This window comes from Budorcas taxicolor, chromosome 11 (assembly GCF_023091745.1).
Source record: "Budorcas taxicolor isolate Tak-1 chromosome 11, Takin1.1, whole genome shotgun sequence".
NCBI classification, from domain to species: domain Eukaryota; kingdom Metazoa; phylum Chordata; class Mammalia; order Artiodactyla; family Bovidae; genus Budorcas; species Budorcas taxicolor.
In genome coordinates, this window is record NC_068920.1 from 80,119,762 (window position 1) to 80,135,905 (window position 16,144).

Consider the following 16,144-nt stretch of genomic DNA (forward strand, 5'->3'; position numbering starts at 1 on the left):
GCCTAGAGGTTCCTTGCTGACATCTGTCTCTAATGTAGGAGCAGTTAGGTGTGTGTGGGTAATGTTAGGCAAAAGGAACTAAATGAGAATGCCTGATATGGAGAGAGGCCACAGTACTGAAGGCAGACATGTTTTTGCATATTCTGATGCAACTCACTACTGATATATTTCTATAAATACACTATTTTCACAGCAAATAATGTCATTTTCTCTTTAAATAATAAAACTATGCCTGCAGATATGCTGTTGTTCTGTTAAAGCAAGGAATCAATTGTGCAACAATAAAGAGATACATAAAATGGCACAATTCTTAGTCAAATTTGGAGCAGAAAATAAGCCAGAAAATTCCTATTAGAAGATGAATGTTTATAAGTAAATTTGACATTTGAGGGCAGACTTTTCCAGGCCTGCTGAAAGAGTGTTGGAAGACTGTTAGATATTAGATAACCTATGAAATGCTGTTGTAGTTGTTGTTTTGCCCCCAGTAGAAATCTAAGCTCTAACACAAAGTCAGTATGCATGTTGTATATTTTCCCAGGCATATTTATTTCCCAGGCCCTATTTTTAAAGTTTGCTTTTAAAACTTTCTTATAATTTTTAATAATGCCCAATTATAAGTAGAAGATTCCTTTTCACAATTTTTTTTGCACTTGGGTGTTTTTTTAATGTGGAGAAGAGACCAGGCTAGCTGTTCTCTTTCTTAGTTTTTTTGGCCAGTTTGTCTATTGTCATGCCAATACCGCACTGATTTATCATTGCTTTATTCTCTATATTATAGTCCTGATATCTATTCTTTAAAACTGTCTTGGCTCTTCTTATTTTTTTCTCTTAAACAAATTTTTTTGAGGTACAGTTAATTTACAATTTTGTGGTTGTTTCAAGTGTACAGTAAAATGATTTTTTGCTGTAGAGTTTTCTCTGGATATATGCTCAAGAGTGGGATTGCAGGATCATATGGTAACTCAATTTTTTATTTTTTAAGGACTTTCCATACTATTCTCCATAGTGGTTGTACAAATTTACATTCCCACCAACAGTGTAGGAGGATTTATTTTTCTCCATACCATCTCCAGCACTTATTACTTATAGACTCTTTAATGATAGCTATTCTGACTGGTGTGAAGTGATATCCCATTGTAGTTTTGGTTTGCATTTCTCTAATAATCAGTGATATTGAGCATTTTTTCATGTGTCTGTTGGTCATCTCTATATCTTTTTTGGAGAAATGTCTACTTGTCTTCTGCCCATTTTTTATTATTTTTTTATGTTAAGCTGTATGAGCTATTTATATATTTTGGAAATTAATCCCTTGTCAGTAGCACTGTTTGCAAACATTTTCTCACAGTATCAGTTGTCTTTTCATTTTTCTTTATGGTTTCCTTTGATGTGCAAATGCTTTTAAGTTTAATTAGGTTCCATTTGTTTGTTTTTGTTTTTATTTCCATTACTTTAGGAGATACATCCCCCCAAAAAATATTGCTGCAATTTATGTCAAAGAGTGTTCTGCCGGTGTTTTCTTTTAGGAGTTTTATAGTATCTGGTCTTACATTTAGATCTTACATCTGGTCTTCTTTAATCCATTCTGAGTTAATTTTTGTATATGGTGTTAGAGAATGTTATAACTTCTTTCTTTTACATGTAACTGTCCAGTTTTCCTAGCACTACTTATTAAAGAGACTGGTTATTGTCCATTTTATATTCTTGCCTCCATTGTAAATTAATTGCCCATAAGTGCGTGGCTTATTTCTGGGCTTTCTGTTCCTTTCCATTGATTTATATGTCTGTTTTTGTGCCAGTAACACACTGTTTTGATTACTGTAGCTTTGTAGTGTACTCTGAAGTCAGGACGCCTGATCCCTCTAGCTTCATTCTTCTTTCTCAAGATTGGTTGAGCTATTGGGAGTTTTTTCTGTTTATGTGCAAATTTTATAATTTTAAGTTCTAGTTCTATAAAAAATGTCATTGGTAATTTGATTGGGATTGCATTGAATCTGTCTCTTTCCTTGAGTAGTGGTTTGGTTCTTTTTACACTTGTGCTTCCATATTAAGTGTAGAGTCAGGTAAGTTCCATAGGAAAATACCATTGTGGTTTTGACTGGAATTATGTTAAAACTATTAATTTGGTACCATATGAAACTGGTTTAAAGTTAAGTTTTTCTGTCAATGGATATGACATCTTTTCCTATCTATTTAAACATGTTTTAATGTTCTCTGATGATATTTTATAATTTTCTATAGAAAAATCTTACAAACTTCTTGTGGAATTTTTTCCTGGATACTGTGTATTTTTCCTGTATATAGTCCTATAGTAAAAGGCTATATTTTATAAAATTATATTTTGTAACTTGTTCTACAGATATAGGAACCTGTGTGCTAGTCACTCAGTCATGTCTGATTCTTTGCTATCCCATAGACTGTAGCCTGCCAGGCTCCTCTGTCCATGGGGATAATTGATCATATATGTTAGTTTTATTTACTCATCTGTAAATTCTGTTAGATTTTCTTTCAATTTAAATACTGAATACTGTCTGTCTGTTTGAGCTGCTACAAGTACCATAGAATGGGTAGCTTATAAACAACATAAATTTCTTTTTCACAGTTCTGGAGGCTGGGAAGCTCATGATCAAGGTTACAGCAGATTCAGTATCTGGTGAAAACCTACTTTCTGGTTCACAGACAACTTCTTGCGGTGTTCTTGCTGGGTGAAGGGAGCTAGATTTTCTTTTTATTGAATAATCTTCAAATAATACCAGTTCTGTTTCTTATTTCCCAATTCTTATCTATTTTTTGTCTTTCTTTTAATATTGTGCTAACAGAACCTGCAGTGCTCTGTTAAATAGAAGCAACAATATTGGATATCCTTCTCTATTTCTGATTTTAAAGAGAATGCTTATAAAGTTTCATCATTATATGTGAACTGTATCATGGTTTGGGGTTTATATTCTATTATAAGAAGTTCTGTTCCTTGTTTATGGGTTTGGTATTTCTTTTGTCTTGAAATGGTATTGAATTCATTGAAAAAAAAATTTTGGTGACCACTATAAAGGTCATATAGTTTTCCTCATTTTATCTGTTACACTAGAGAAATTTTCTAATGTTCACTGTGCTTGTAATTCATGAGATAAACTCAATTCGGTTATAATGCATTCTCTCATGTGTGTTGAAATTTTTTGGGTGATATTCTGGAGGATTTTTGTGTCAAAATTTATATGTGAAATTGGCCTATAATTTTTATTACTTATTTTACTATACTTAATTTGTTTAGGCATTAGTTTTACTAGCTTCATAAAATGATGTAAGTAATGTTTCCTCTTTTTTAATTCCTTAGAATTTGAATAATTCAAATTCTTCGCATATATTGATGGAACTCTCTATATAGCTATTCTGTGTTTTCCCTCTCTCTATTAGAATAGACATACAAGTTCTGATTTAATTGATTTAATGGCTATAGAATATTCAGTTTTTTCTTATAAAAATAGCATCTGTATTGAGATATTATTTGTATAACATAAAATTCACCCTTCTAAAGTGTACTGTTTGGTGGGTTTTAGTTTAAGTAATAGTGTCTAATATTAAACTAGTTTCTTTCTTTTGGTTATTATTTTCTTACTGTATCTCAGGTGCATAGAATTGTACTAAAAACTGTCTTTAGTTTAAGCAAACTCTGATTAATGGTCCATGCATGTGCCACTTTTACTCATTTACTTAGTTTGCTATTATAAACAATATAATAAGCATCTGTGAAACCACCTGCTAGAGCAAGACTAATCTGACATGCCATATCTGTCTTGTAGCATACTTTGCATTTGTGTATGAGGTTGTTTCTTGACTCTGTTCTGTTTTCAGTTACTCATCCATCCTTTTACCAATTGCAGTCTGTCTTTAATTATTGTAGCTGCAAGATAGGTCTAATATCTGGTGAGGTAAGTCTTCTCTCCCTGTTCTCTTTCTTAACAGTGCTTTGACTATTCTAGGCTGTTTACCTTTTCATGTAACTTTTAGAATCATGTCATTAAATTGTATGAAATTTCTTCTTAGGTTTATAACATTGGAGTTACATTGAATCTGTAATCTAGAGAGAATTCATTCATTTATAATATCAGTTGTTTGTAGCCATGAACATGATATATTTTTTCATGAATTTAGGTTCTTTTATGAGCAGTTTTTAATATATCTTTTATATCTTCTCCATATAATTTCTACATGTTTTATTCAGTTTATTCCTGGGTGTCTGGCATTCTCTGAGATCATCATAAGTGAAATACTTTATTTAATTTTGTTTTTTAGGCTTTTGCTGCTAATATATTAGAAATGAAACTGACTCATATTTTAGTATTATATGCAGCCAACTTGCTGAACTCTGTTAGTCCCGCAATTTGTAGGTTCTAATGTATACTATGTAGGTAACCATAGCATCTGCCATAATATGAAGATTATGTTTGAATAAGGGTGTCAGACAGGTGAGGAGGTAAGTTAACATAGATACTCAGTGGAGAACATACCAGGCAGAAAGACCAGCAAACACGAAGATATTAAAGCAGGAAGGAAGCCAGTATTCCTGGAGTGCTGATCAAGCAGGAGAATGATAGGAGACGAGGTCAGAGGTACTGGACTCAATTATAAAGGACCCTATAGATAACTCTAAGGACTTAACATTCTTACTATGCTTTTGTCACCCATTGGAGGGTTTTGAGCAAAGGGTTACATGATCTGATTCAGCTTTTTAGAGGACCATTGTGGCTCCTATGTTGAGAATAAACTATAATGGTCAAGGACTAAAGCAGGGAGACATGACAGGATTGCATTAATACAGGTAACCTGGTGGTGGTCTAGACCAGGGGAGTAGTGGGTAAAGGTAGCTGGATCCTGGATATATTTTGAAGATAGAAACAACAGAGATTTCTGAACGTTGCTTAGGTTAGACAAAGAAGTCAAGGATGATTCTAAATTTTTGGTTTGAGCAATTAGAAGAATGAAGTTGCCGTTAATAATGTTGTTACATAAGTTGAGTATCATTTATGTAGTGTCTTCTTTATAAGGACTTTGAAGAAAGTTTATTTGAGTCAGTATTGAAAATAGGTGTACTTCCCTCGAGAACTTGCGTCCTTTCTCTTTGTTAGTATCTGCTGGAGACTGTGACTGCTTCAGCTATTAGAAGATGTGAAATCACATTTATGTGCCTTTTAGCAAGGGTATAGGTATCTAAAGTATATGTACTTTTTTGTTGGCCTTATTCACATTTGACTTTGTTTTTATCTTTTCCCACCGCTTCTAATTCATTCTCTTCTGTGTTATATATCCTTATATACTTCCTTAAGATCTTTTTTAGAACAAGGTAATGTGTGAATAAATGAAAATAAATTCTTGCATTATATGCCACCAAAAAGGAAATGTGAGAGGTAGCATGAATTTTTAACAACTAAGCTAAGGGTTAGAACATCATCTTGAACCACAAATTTATACATATATATGTGTGTGTGTGAATATATGTGTGTATATACATATGTATATATAAATACATGAATATATATATATATTTAATTTATATATATACCTGACTGCCTCCGAGTTCCTACAACTCTGTATCATTCATTCAGCAGTATCCATTGAGTATCCCGTATGTGTCAGGTGCTGTTCTAGGCACTTGATGACATCAGTTAATAAAACAAAGAATTGTTTTAGGGATCATGTTGTGAGGGAGCATGCATTCTAGTGGGAGAGATCCTGACAAAAATAACATGTAGTAGGTTAGTAGAATACACAATGTATCAGAAGACAGTATGTACTACAGAAAATTAAAAAAAAAGTCAAGCACGATAAGGGAGATTGGTGAAGGAAATGCACATGGGTTGGGAAGTAGTGGTTGCAACATGAAATAAAGTGATCTGGATGGGCTATATTGAGATATGACGTTCAACAGAGACTTGAAGGAGGTGAAGGTGTGAGTTATGGCTCAGATGGTAAAGAATCCGCCTGCAGTGCAGGAGACCTGGGTTTGATCCCTGGGTTAGGAAGATTCCCTGGAGAAGGGCATGCTAACCCACTCCAGTATTCTTGCCTGGAGAATCCCCTTGGACAGAGGAGCCTGGTGGGCTACTGTCCATGGGGTTGCAAAGAGCTGGACACGACTGAGTGACTAAGTGCAGCACAGCACTGAAGGAAGAGCCATCCCATCAGTGGGAACAGAAAGCAAAGGTCTTGATGTAGGAATGTCCTGGTTTGTTTAAGGAGTAGCTGGGCAGCCAGCATGCAATTGACTGAATGAGAAACAAGCTGGGAGATAAGGTCAGAGAGTCGATTGAGGTGGGAGGCAAATCTCATCCAGTTTTGTAGATGGTTATTAGGAAACGTGATTAGTCGCTCAGTCGTGTCTGACTCTTTGTGACCCCACAGACTGCACAGGCTGCTGTGTCCATGGGGATTCTCCAGGCAAGAATACTGGGGTGGGTTGTCATGCCCTCCTCCGGGGATTAGTACATGAGCTTTCTCTGTGGAAGGAGGCAGGATTTCAAGCCTAAGAGCAGAATGACTTGACTTGCATTTTAAAAGGATCTCTCTGGCCATTAAAGTATAACTTTCCAGAGAGTTGATGATTATTTCTGCAATTTTAGGTATGTTACAGCTAATACTGACACCGAAGAACAGAGTTTTCCAGTCCCTAAGGCGTTTAACACTCATGTGGAGGAATTAAATTTAGATGCCCTTATTCAGATGGCTGATAATTTACGAGTGAATGAGGGCAAAAAAGTGGAGAGTTTTGAGCTGCTTTGTGACCACAAAGAAAAGGTGAGATATATGTGATAATAACTTGTTTGTATAGTTTTAATTTTTATTTAATTTACTTTTCCATTCATGTTATGACCACAGCAATTGTGTCACAGTTTACAAAAGCTAAATGACTGGTGTAAATTTTTTTAATAATATTACTAAAAAATTTTTTAAACTAAATAAAAAAGTTTATTCAAAAAACCAAGGTCATGGCATTCAGTCCCATCCCTTCATGGCCTATAGATGGGGAAAAAGTGGAAACAGTGACAGATTTTATTTTCTTGGGCTAACAAATCACTGCAGATGGTGACTGCAGCCATGAAATTGAAAGATACTTGCTCTTTGGAAGAAAAGGTATGACAAACCTAGACAGCATATTAAAAAGCTGAGATATCACTTTGCTGACAAAAGTTCATATAGCCAAAGCTATAGTTTTTACAGTAGTCACGTATAGATGCGAGAGTTGGGCTGTAAAGAAAACTGAACATCGAGGAACTGATGTTTTCAAACTTGTGAAGAAAACTCTTGAGAGTCCCTTAGACAGCAAGGAGATCAAATCAGTCAATCCTAAAGTAAATCAACCCTGAATATTCATTGGAAGGACTGATGCTGAAGCTGAAGCTCCAGTATGTATTTTGGCCACCTGGTGGGAAAAGCTGACTCATTGGAAAAAACCTTGATGTTGGAAAAGATTGAAGGAAGGAGGAGAAGAGGGCAACAGAGGATGAGATGGTTGGATGGCATCGTCGACACGATGGACATGAATTTGTGCAAACTCCTGGAGATAGTAGAGAACAGAGGAACCTGGCGTGCTGCAGTCCCATGGAGTAGCAAAGGGTTGGTCTCAACTTGGAGTCAGACACAACAACAACAAAGGGTTTATTAGGCTCAAAGGTCATAAAAATGAGAACCAGAGATCTGGTTGATTATACAGATTGACATTGATTTTATCAATTTGATATATTTCTTAAATATTTTATAACAGATAAAGGGCAAGATGTACTGCTTCTCGAGGGAGGAAAAGCTACACTTTAAGCTCACTATCTTTCAGTTATTAATGTACCAGCCATTAGTATCTCACTGTGTTTCTACTAGTAGTCATTTTTCAGTGTTTAATGTTGGACTAAATTGACAAAGCTCATCCTTCCCACCACCACCACCACCACCACCACCAAAGGGGAAAAAAGGATTTTGCAATATCACAAAGATCAATAAATCTTCTTTCCCATGAGAAATTTAAGGCTAACTTTTGAGGATTTAGAAACTCTAAATACATGAACTCAAAAGTTTTTAAATCTCTAGCATTGTTCTTTGGGTAATTTAGGTAAAAAAAATGTGACTGCTCTTTTGAATATATATAATCTCTAATAACTTACAGATATTATGTGAAATGCCCATTGAGGCATCATATTGACAGTAGTTAAGTTAGAAAGGAAAGCAAGGAGAGGATACTACCACCCAGAGAGAATTCATAAATTCTAACACTTAGTTTTCTCTTCTTCATAGGTGCGGAACTGGTGTCTGCATAATATTCATTGGTTTCTAAGACCCAAATGTAACACTACACTAGATCACACTTTATAGCCATGAATATTTGAATTTAAAGTGTGATATGCACATGAATGCAGTCATTTCTAAGTACCAGTTTACCTACCTAATTTTTTTAAAAGGTTGCAGTAGTTTAGTCACATTACTAAGTTTATCTAATGGGCAGTTCTGTGTGTTCAGTTTAGAGATGAAATAGAGTTTATTTGGCGGTTTGCTCGTGCTTATGGAGACATGTATGAGCTATCTACAAATACACAAGAAAAGAAGCATTATGCTAATATTGGTAAGTATTTTGTGAATATTATTCTCAGGTAGTAATCATTATTATAGTAAACCACAAATGAATTTTTAGATAAAAGTATATGGTCTTTAAAAATATTTGAGTATATTAGAATAGGCAACTGAAAAACTCAAATTCCAGCTTTCAAAATTTATAAAATCGTAGAAAGATGATACATTAAGTGGTAATAATTTGAGAAGTAATAATAATAGTAGTCTTTCACCAAAATTAAAATAACCCTTCTTACTTCCTATAACATAGAACTCCAGGTACCACAAAGAAATAACTACTCAGACTTTAATGTTTTTTCAAAATTCATCTCAGTAAAACAAGGTAAGCCTTGAGTTGACAATTGTTTAAGCAGAGTGATGAGTCCATGATTGTTCATTATATCATCCTGTTTTCTAAAGTAACAACAAAAGAATAACAGCCAGAATGCTAAATGATCTGACAAGATCAGTACAGAGACAGGCAATTGTAATTCAGTGCGCAGGTAATAAGTGCCTGGCAGAGAAGCCAGGAAATTGGAGACTGGAGCTGAAGGGCATGGGCACTCAGTATGAAGGAGGAAGAGTTTGCTGACTCTTGCTCCTCCTGACAGTATATTTGAACTTGTTATGTGGAGGGAAGATTGGATCCCTGGAGAGTATAAAATTCTTTCCTAACCTGCTAACTGTGGTGTCCCATTTTTGCAGTACATCTGTTGAAGTCCTATGACTGATCACACTTGTCTTGCAAATCAAATATGAATCATATCAAAAAGAACATATTTGTAACTTTCAAGATTAAATGATGGACACAAATAGACCACAAAACAAAAATTTTTTTAGGGGAAATAGGTTTCTTTTCAGGCTGAAGCTGCATCAGTGAGGGTACAAAACCAGTATATATACTACCTGGCTCCCTTTTATATTCTCAGAGCGATGGAATCACCTCTATTTTAGGCAGTGCCCTCAAAGCTATTTTTGTTCACTTGGTAATGTAGGTAAGATGTTGATGTAGTTTTAATGTTTATACATTAAAAATATTTATGTTTTTCAAGCACTCATTATCAAATTATTAACTCTTCTAATATATGCCCACAATGTAATATCAGTTGTCGTTTTAAGAGACTGCTTTTTAATTTTTTTCCAGTTTGTGTAGATTTCTACACTGCATAGTTCTCTTAATGGAGAGAGCTATAGAATACCACCTTAACAAATAGGAGAATGATTTAAGAATAAAAGATCTTTATTTGTAAAGATTATCTAAACTACTTATTTAGAAGAGCATTTTTCAAATCATTGGATTGCATCATTGCTCTTCAAGCAAAAGAAAAAGAGCAGAGAAAAGGAGAGTGTATGAAATAAAACAGCGGCTTTTTGAGAAAGATTTTGAGAATGTGGTTTAGACAAACCTCTATCCAGAAATTAACAGATTATTAAAAGTTATTCTAAAATGAAGTAAAATTATTTAGGGGAATTATTTATGCACTGAGTGTGTTCACTATCATGAATGGTTAGATAAGAGCTTCTCTGGGACACTTTCCCTTACTCCTTTAGATTGAGTTGCTCTCTCCATTCTCTGCTATGCTCTTTTTAACCTTTATCTTTATACATAATTTCTTGGTTTATGTACCTGCTGCCTACTGAACAATGAATTCTTAGAGGTCAAGAATTGTGTTTTATTTGACTTTTTATTCCCAGGGGCTCACACAATATGACATTTAGAAAGTACTCAGTAAATGTTGGTTGAGTTAATTATAAAGCAGTATGTATTAATAATGATCGAATGACTTTTGCATTTGGTTAAATCACTTAGTCCAATGAGTCTACACTTGAATTTGTATCAGAAATAAAGGCCATTAACCCACTAAAGGCCAGTTAATGCAGATAGCTGTCTCAGAGGTTATGATCGAGTAAGTCTTCTATGTGGCCCCAAATTTGCTTTTATAACAAGATTCTAGGTAATGACTTATGGTATTAGGACCATACTGTTGGGAACTACTGGCTTAATTCAATAATTTACCTCCTACCAACTCACATGAAGGTACCAAACTGTAAGTACATTTATCTTTCAGGAAAGACATTAGGTGAAAAAGCTATTATGAGAGCACCCAAGAATGGATATTGTCATCTATGGTGAGTACATAAAATTTATGCAATAATTGTTCTGTTTATTCTCATGTATTTTTCAGTATGTATATTTTAAATGTTTTTAAGATAAACTTTCATTGAATATTTCATAACTGAATCTACCAAGTCCAATAACTTTGAATATGATAAATTCTAATTAAATTATATTTGTAAAAGATTTTGCTTGGAAACAAATGCTAAAATGAAGCCATGTTTCTAAATGTAGGGGGAATGCTTCAAAGAATAAAAGCACATCAGCCATTATACCTTGATGACAAGGTATACACACTCCATAAGTGAAAGAAAAGCCATTTCTAATATAAGAAAACTCAGACAAAGGAAATTTAATTAGTTGGATGGTTGTAGGTGGGTATCCTTGGGACAAGAAATTTATTCTTGAGAGTATTGTTTTGTTTTGGATCCTTTGTATATTTAGAATTATAAAACACAAGAATAAATATATTGTTTTTAATTAATATTTCATTTTACTCACAGTTGCATTTTTGCAACATTTCTCAGTTCCTTAATTATTTTTTTTCCCCAGCAATATAGATATGTTAGGTGCTAGTAATAAATTTATCTATGACCCTTCTCTCAGACCTAGGTTTTCAGAAATCCACACCTCTTTGGGATTATTTTATTATTCAGAGATGCTTTAGGCAAAATCTCTCTTAAAATGGCTTTTTTCCTGCAGGTTCACGTTTATTCTCCAGGAAATTCGTATTTCCTCCAACTCAAAATTGCAATTCATTTTCTCAAAGCAGACCTGTTTCTTTATATTGCTACCAGCAGGGGGAGCACCACTCACAAACTCTCATTTTAAAATTCCCTGGGCAGGAATCAGAACATTTTTTATGTGCCCCAAACACTAAAGGACAGACTCTAAGGGACATACCAAAATAAGAGCAAATCTTTTGAAGCTGCCATCACATGGCTTAAAATGAGATACAAGCCTACCCTATTCCCTCTCCCATGAGAAGGTGGGACAAGACTCCAGGTACCCTAAGCAATTCTATTTGCAGCTCTCTTCTGCTACAGAGAATTCTTTGCCTTCTCTTAGACAGCTTCCTCTTTCTCTGGTGTCCTCTGCCTTTTCCTATGTGCTGTGTGTGCTTATTCGCTCAGTCATGTCTGACTCTTTGCAACCCCATGGATTGTAGCCCACCAGGCTCCTCTGTCCATGGGGATTCTCCAGGCAAGAATACTAGAGTGGGTTGCCATGCCCTCCTCCAGAACATCTTCCCAACCCAGGGATTGAACCTAGGTCTCCCGCACTGGGGGTGGATTCTTTACTGTCTAGACCACCAGGGAAGCCCTCCTCCCATACATGCATCTGTGTCAGTGAAGAATCACATTACGAAAGGTACGTTTGATGTTAATCCTCAACTTGAGGACACTTATCAGTGTGAACTTCCAAATTTCCATACAAGAACAATCCTGAATCTTCCCTGAAGGCATCATAAACACTTTAAAATTCACTGTGTGAGGACAGATGATGCTTAACTCTTCCTTAGCGTATTTCCCAGCTTGTCTTCCACTAATCTGGCTACTTCTCCTTTGTTCATCTATTTTCACTTTTGTTGTGTGTGTGTCTGTGTGCAAAGTCGCTTCAGTCATGGCCAACTCTTTGCCACCCTATGGATTGTAGCCCACCAGGCTCCTCTGTCCATGCCCTGGAGGTGATTCACTCCAGTATTCTTGCCTGGAGAATCCCCACAGACAAAAGAGCCTGGCAGGCTACAGCCCATGGGGTCACAAAGAGATGAACAAGACTAAAGCGACTTAGCTGGCACACAACTACCTTATTTATAACCATGATATTTGACCATGCGGGAAATCTGGTCCATATGCACACAGAAACACACAGAGCACTGATCCATTTGTGGTTCACGTTATTTTTTATTCAGTAAAAAACATTTAAATTAAAAAACATTTAAAATCTGGTCAGTTAATAAAATTTAATGAATTCAAAAGTCAATTTTATCTTAATTTTTAGAATTTATTATGATGTACCTCCTAGATTTAAGAATCCTCATTCAGTTAAATATAGTAATAGAGGTTTAGGCTGATGGGAAAGAAAAATTAAAACTTTGATTTGAGAAGCAATGGGTGAAATTTAGGTTGACTGATTCCATAGTCAATTGTAATAAAATATCATGAAAATGTCTTATTCTGCTGGAATTTTCCTCAATTTGTTAAGACTTTTTCTCATTCATTCAGCATAAATGACAAACCATGGCCACCAGGCCAAATGCAACTGCCTGCTTTTGTAAGTAAAATTTGATTGGAACACAGCCATCCCTGTGCATTTGTGCATAGCAATGATGTTGAATAGTTGTAACAGACTCTCTGATCCCACAACCTAAAATGTTTACCACCTAACCCTGAAGCATAAGTTTGTTGACTCACGGTTTACAGGGTGCTGTGATGGTTTATAAGCCTTCAATTTGAAATAAAAGAGCAATCATTAGAAATAATTTCATAAAGGATTGATATCAAGGGAATAATTGAAAAACAAATGTTATTTAAAAACTTGTTTTTCATCTTTGTATTTTCCAAGTTAAATTGCCTTGTGACTTTAAAGCTACATAAGCTTTCTGTAAAATTCTGTTGTTTTTGTTGTACCGGTCTAAAATACCTCTCGAATCAAGACAGCAAAATTACCAGTGGATTCGCAGTTTGTTAGCTAATCAGGCCTGACCTTAGTTATAAATAATGTCTTACATATTCATTGTGCTCTACTGTTCACAAATTATATCCACATGCATGTGTTTCGCAGAACAACATGTTTCCATTTTATGGCAAGTGTGAGCAAGGCAGTCTGTGTGGATGGTGTTTGTGTGTGGGGGCTGGTATATGTGTGTGTCGTGTAGTGTTGTAATTAGTAACCAAGGGTCACACAATAAGTGGGGAAAATAAAAGCCAGATCTTATATTTGTATATACTCAGTATTTCATCTTTTACATTACTCTTCCTCTGCTTTTTCACAGCATAAATAGCATTGGTACTAAATCAAAAGTGCTTGGAGTTGATTTAATAGTTGCTTACTAGTTGTTGAGACAGGGCTGCTTGAGAATTATTGAAACATTTGCTATAGATGAAAACAAAATACAGAATTTTTGTTAAAGCAAATGTAGTTAGAACAACCTCTAGATGGAGGTCATAGACCACATTGTATATAGTTTCTTACTTGTTCCCATCAACCTAAGAGTTTACAAAGTAAAATTTTAAACTACATTTTTCAAGACAAACAGTATCAAAAAGAACAACCCATATACCACATACATGTAGATATAGGTGAGATTGATTGCCAGAAAAGAAATGATGATTCTTTTGGGAAAAGTGGCCAGGTGAACTTTGAATTTATGGTTTGTAAGAAGATAAATAATACTTTAGACTTTAAAGAAACAGACTTAAAGAAAAGTAAGACTCTGGTGACAGATTATTTATAAGGGAAAATGCACATATTTCATATTATGGTTTTCATAAGTCGTGTTTTTTCCTTTTTTTCCCCTTCAGTTAGAGTAACTTGTAAAGAATGTGCTGAAAGAACTCTGTAAAAGCTAGATCAGATGTACATAAGCTTTTTTGATTTTTCATAAAACAGAAGATTTATTCCACCACTATAGATCAGTGAACATCAAATCTTTTCCTTTGACTCCAGCACAAATAGTTGGTTGGGTTTTCTGTGAATGATGAAGTTCAAGTAGATCCAACATAGATTTTTCTAAAAATGTGACATGATCTGTTTTTTCTTTGCTAGTGGATAGAGTAGAGAAATTAAGCTAATTATCTGGATTTAAGGAAAGCATGAAGACAAGTTCACCTGTAATCTTCTTGGAGATGATGTTAAAATACAGGCAAGATTCTGGGTTACCTGTGCTGTGAGAATGGTTTGAGCCTCAATTATTGAACAGAATATCTGTTGACAATATCATTATTCTATCATTCCAGATCTGAATCTTAGACACTAGTGTGTTCAGTCATTTTTTCAGTGGGTGAAGATATGGAAGGTATTCTTATAAAGGTTGCAACTGGCACAAAATTAGGAGAAACAGGATGGATAATGGATGACAGGAGTAATTAAAAGATTTTCACATGGGAAAGAAATACTAAAAAAGATATGAATTAACAGGGATAAATATGAAAGGAGGGGTGGAGAGAAAAATGTCAGAACTTAAGGACATGAGGGAAAAACAGATGGAAATTAGAAGGAAGCATGAGCGTAGTTAACAATAATGTATTAATATTGGTTCATTATAAAATTTTTCAATATTTTGTATCAATATTGCTACAGTTGTGATGGGCTTCCCAGGTGGCTTAGTGGTGAAGAATGTGCCTGCCAACGCAGGAGATTCAGGTTCAATCCCTGGGTTGGGAAGATCCCCTGGAGAAGGAAATGGTAACCCACTCCAGCGTTCTTGCCTGGGAAATCCCATGGACAGAGGAGCCATGGGGTCACAAAAGAGTCAGGCATGGCTGAGTGACTAAACAACAACAGTTATGATAAATGTATTATCGTAATTTAAGGTAGTACTTAAATATAGTAATTTAAGTAGTATCTCCTAATATAGGTAAGTTCTCGGCTCACCTTTAATAGGTTGCTTTTGTCGTAACTCTTGCTTTTACTGTTAGGAGATTATTGATTTTCTAATGAAAATTAAGAGGTCAAAAAAGTTATAACTGAAAAGGGGTCATTTTATTGATTGTGCAGAAGTTTTTGTGAATTGTGTGATCTTCTGTGTCCAGGAATGGGCTGAGTATTCCAAATTAAGAAAATTTTTCTCTTTAACTTCTTATTTGAACGTTCATATGTGTATCCACAGAAACAATCAAGATAAATAACACCCAAAATTGCATTTTCCTCTTCAGTTATGACAATGCAAGAGAAAATTAGGACCTACTTTTGAAATACTGATATTTGCATATAAGTTAAATAAGCAGGGTGACAATATACAGCCTCAGACAGAAAAACTCTAAATACTTTTGTACAGAAATAGTCTGAATATAAAAAGTAATATATGCCCAATTTTTAGAGGAAGCAGTTTGCTGAACAAATATTGTATCCAATTTATAGTCAAGTAATTCAGTTCGGTTCAGTTTAGTTGCTCAGTCGTGTCCAACTCTTTGCGACCCCATGAATCGCAGCACGCCAGGCCTCCCTGTCCATCACCAACTCCCGGAGTTCACTCAGACTCACGTCCATCAAGTCCATGATGCCATCTAGCCATCTCATCCTCGGTTGTCCCCCTCTCCTCCTGCCCCCAATCCCTCCCAGCATCAGAGTCTTTTCCAATGAGTCAACTCTTCGCATGAGGTGGCCAAAGTACTGGAGTTTCAGCTTTAGCATCATTCCTTCCAAAGAAATCCCAGGGTTGATCTCCTTCAGAATGGACTGGTTGCATCTCCTCGCAGTCCAAGGGATTCTCAAGAG

General features: G+C 35.2%; 1 protein-coding gene across 1 annotated transcript in view; it reads left to right on the plus strand.

The window, feature by feature from the left end:
• Nucleotides 1-16,144, plus strand: part of RMDN2 (regulator of microtubule dynamics 2) — a 54,713-nt gene that overhangs the window by 6,446 nt on the left and 32,123 nt on the right. The window contains exons 3-5 of the mRNA XM_052649341.1: nucleotides 6,612-6,786; nucleotides 8,497-8,599; nucleotides 10,656-10,716. Of these exons, the coding sequence (XP_052505301.1) occupies nucleotides 6,612-6,786; nucleotides 8,497-8,599; nucleotides 10,656-10,716 (339 nt within the window). The remainder of the gene's footprint in view (nucleotides 1-6,611; nucleotides 6,787-8,496; nucleotides 8,600-10,655; nucleotides 10,717-16,144) is intronic.